General features: G+C 35.7%; 1 protein-coding gene across 1 annotated transcript in view; it reads right to left on the bottom strand.

The window, feature by feature from the left end:
• Positions 1-303: 303 nt before the first annotated feature.
• The window catches only part of LOC106881135 (mitogen-activated protein kinase 1), an 83,835-nt gene continuing 80,746 nt past the window's right edge, over positions 304-3,392 (bottom strand). Inside the window, exons 10-11 of the mRNA XM_052978297.1 lie at positions 2,504-2,633; positions 304-1,221 (exon numbers count right to left, since the gene is read on the bottom strand). Coding sequence (XP_052834257.1) covers positions 1,214-1,221; positions 2,504-2,633 — 138 coding nt within the window. The 3' untranslated portion in view covers positions 304-1,213. The remainder of the gene's footprint in view (positions 1,222-2,503; positions 2,634-3,392) is intronic.

The following is a 3,392-nucleotide window of genomic DNA, read 5'->3' on the forward strand; positions in this document are numbered from 1 at the left end:
ATATGCACATGTGTACACACATCTATATTTACACACACACACACACACAGTGGAAAATGCATAAATGTGAATGTAAATGCATCTGTAATTCAAGAAAAAGTGTTGAGTCAGAGAGAGAGAGAGAGAAAGGAGTGGGGGATGGATCGAGGTACAGAAATGGCATGGATAAAGGGGAGGGAGGGGGGTCTGAACATGATTAGTGTGTGTAGATATAATATATATTTATGGAAGGGTTATTAGCTGAACATGATTAGAGTTTATATGGAAGGGTTATTAGCTGAAACACACTGTATTGAGCCGCACAAAAAAAAAAATTAATAATAATAATATTATTAAAGGAATGCTTTATTTTTTTTTTTTTATCAAAAATGTAGTAGTTTTACTACTCTGTGTGTGTATGTGTGTGTGTGTACATTAGAAGGATGTTCATAAATGAGAAGAATATAGATGTATTAAGAGAAAAAAGATGAAATGCAAAAAAAACAAAAAAACTGTGCTTATATGTGTGTGTTGCGACTGTAAACTATTATTGGTCTGCTGTCTTTCATACACTTAAGTGTGTGTATGTATGTGTCTGTATGTATGTGTGTGTATGTATATATGTATGTGTGTGTATATATATATATATATACACACACACACACACACACACACTTATGTGTGTGCATATATATAACTATTGTTATAACTCACTGTCTGAAATCACTAAAAACATACATAGGTATATACACACACACACACGTAAACAGAGGATCCTGTTGGTTCCACTTCTGTAGTTTGTTTCAAGAGCATGTAATCCAAAATGTGTGTTTAAGTCTCCTCAACACCATTCGTTGATTTGATTGAAATCTGGCAGATGTTGTTGTCATCAATTCGGTTGGAGCGAGCTGTTGTCATCTGTTCAATTCACAGTGAGCTGTTGGCATCTGGTACAGTCGCAGAAGATGAGGATGATGCAAATCCATTTAGATATCAGCAAGTGGCTACAGCAGATTCAAACAGAAGACAGTCAGCAGTGGTTTAAAGCTTCAGTAGTAGTAGTAGTTGTAGTAATTAATAGTAGTAATGTGGTGTGATGATGGTACTAGTTAGGTTGTAGTGATAGTAACAGTAGCAACAGCAAGATAATGGCCCCATGACAGCTAAATATAGATGGAAATCTCCCAGTTTTTAGAGCCAGCAACTCAACAACCACAGCATTTGATCTCATTCATCAAGGATCTATAAAAGAAAACAAAAATTAAGAAAATGTCAGATGAAAAATATGGTAAGAAATCATTTAAAAAAAAATTGTTTCTCAATTTTCATTCATTGTTTTCATAAAACAATGCCAAGACCGTGACAGACAGACAGACAACCCGTTTGACACCAACCCACCTGAGCTGCCTGCTCCAGGGACTCACAGATGATCCTTATAATACCTAATCACCTGAGAAGCCCTTTGGTTCTCATACAAATTTCTTCTTTAAAGTGATTTAGATTAAAGACTTTACGTCAAATTTTCAATTAAATTTATGATCCAAACACCAGCAGAATAAATATTATTTTCAAAATTAAATGAAACAAAGGCAATGTATTCTTCAGTGGCAAAATGCTAACAAAATAGTTTTCAAACAATGCTGCACGCTATAGGAGGGTTTTTTGAAAGTTTAACTGCCATAGAAAATGATACTGCTTCTGACAAATTTGTGTCAAAGGTAACACAATTATGGAATACTTTGAGATTTTACAGACAACTGGATATTGCAGTGACTGATCTTCAACTATCTTAATCTTGAAACAGTCCATAATCTTGACCTGAACTCACAATTTGAAGAATATAATGAATAAGAAGAAACAGCAAGCTTGATAATAAATTCTTCATTTAATTTGCTGCTAACATGTGACTGGTTCTAGAAGCCCCTATCACCTCTTCATTTACACCTTGTGTTGCCTTGGCACCACTCAGACTCTAAAATAGACAACTTTAAAGTTGTCTCTCTCATAATATGATATCCACTGAAAGTTTAGTAAAATCTTGTCTTGGGAGGTTCATTACACTAATAGTAATAATAAACTCATGCACTGGTTCAATTCCACTTCTTTATTGTTAGTCAATTGGTTAAATATTTAAGCAGTTAACTAATCAAATGTTTAACATGTTTAAACAATCAATTAACTGTTTGTTAGTTAAAATCTTTTTTGTCACTACTTACCCTCCTTATCTGTTTAAGATCTAGTTTTAGTAACGAAAGGACTTTGACCGACTAACAAACAACCAATTAATTACGAATGATCAATTAATTAGTTGGTTTGAGATTTAACCAATTGAATAACAATAAAGAAGTGATATTGAACCAGTGCATATGTTTATTATTATTGGCATAATTACAAAAGAGTTGTTTCAACACACAAATTTGCTAATAAAACAGAATATCAGATTTCTGATGAGCCACGACTACCAACATTTTGGTGAGCAAAGTATTGGTTTTAAAAGCTAGAAAGATTATTGATTGTACATTACCAGGATCATATTCTCCATTCTCAGTAAGTTGCTTCAATCGCACAGTTTCATCATAGATTAGCCATTTCAATTTCTCTTTGGGTAAATCATCCAATTCTGTTTCAAATGTGAAGGGTTTTTCAGTAACGGGCTGAAAGGAGTAAAAAGAAACTTGCTTAATGACTGGATGAAAATTTGTGTTTGTGGTTCTCAAAAACAATACAAAAACATTTCTAGCATCGCAAACGGGAAGTTTATGACACATCAACCTTGTCGGACAACCTCAAGAGGAATTTGTTTTTTCATGTCCCACCCATGCCAGCATGGAAGGTGGATGTTAAATAATGGTGATGATGCAACAGTAGAGTCAGTCCTTTTATATATGAAGCAACAGCCTGGATGCTTACCAAAAACCTATGTCTCCCATCATCCCCCACCACCCAATTTATGGATTGTACAGGGGACATTTTATCACCACACCAGCACCAAAAACGTTGCTTTGTCCCCCAGAATTTTTGTCTGTGGTGTCTCCCTTCTTTCAAGGCCAACATGACTCAGAGAGTGAAGAGACAGACAGATGCCAGTTGTTGGCAAAGAGAGCCTGAATAGTAAACTGGTTACAAGCAATGGAGGTAGGAGGCAACAAAGACAACTGATGCTAAGTGGGGGGGGGGGGAGAAGTGGTATAAATGAGGAAGAGAGAGACAATGGCCAGCAGCAGCGAGTGACATCACTTATATCCCCCTTTGCTGTACGTAACCACTACATAACCAATCTAAAGCCATCACTCACTCCTCATTTACACCATGAAAAGAGACTTAATATTTCTGGGTTAACAGTTCATCATCATCATCATCATCGTTTAACGTCCGTTTTCCATGCTGGCATGGGTTGGAGGGTTGACTGGGGT

Source organism: Octopus bimaculoides, chromosome 1 (genome assembly GCF_001194135.2).
Source record: "Octopus bimaculoides isolate UCB-OBI-ISO-001 chromosome 1, ASM119413v2, whole genome shotgun sequence".
Classification (NCBI taxonomy): Eukaryota; Metazoa; Mollusca; class Cephalopoda; order Octopoda; family Octopodidae; genus Octopus; species Octopus bimaculoides.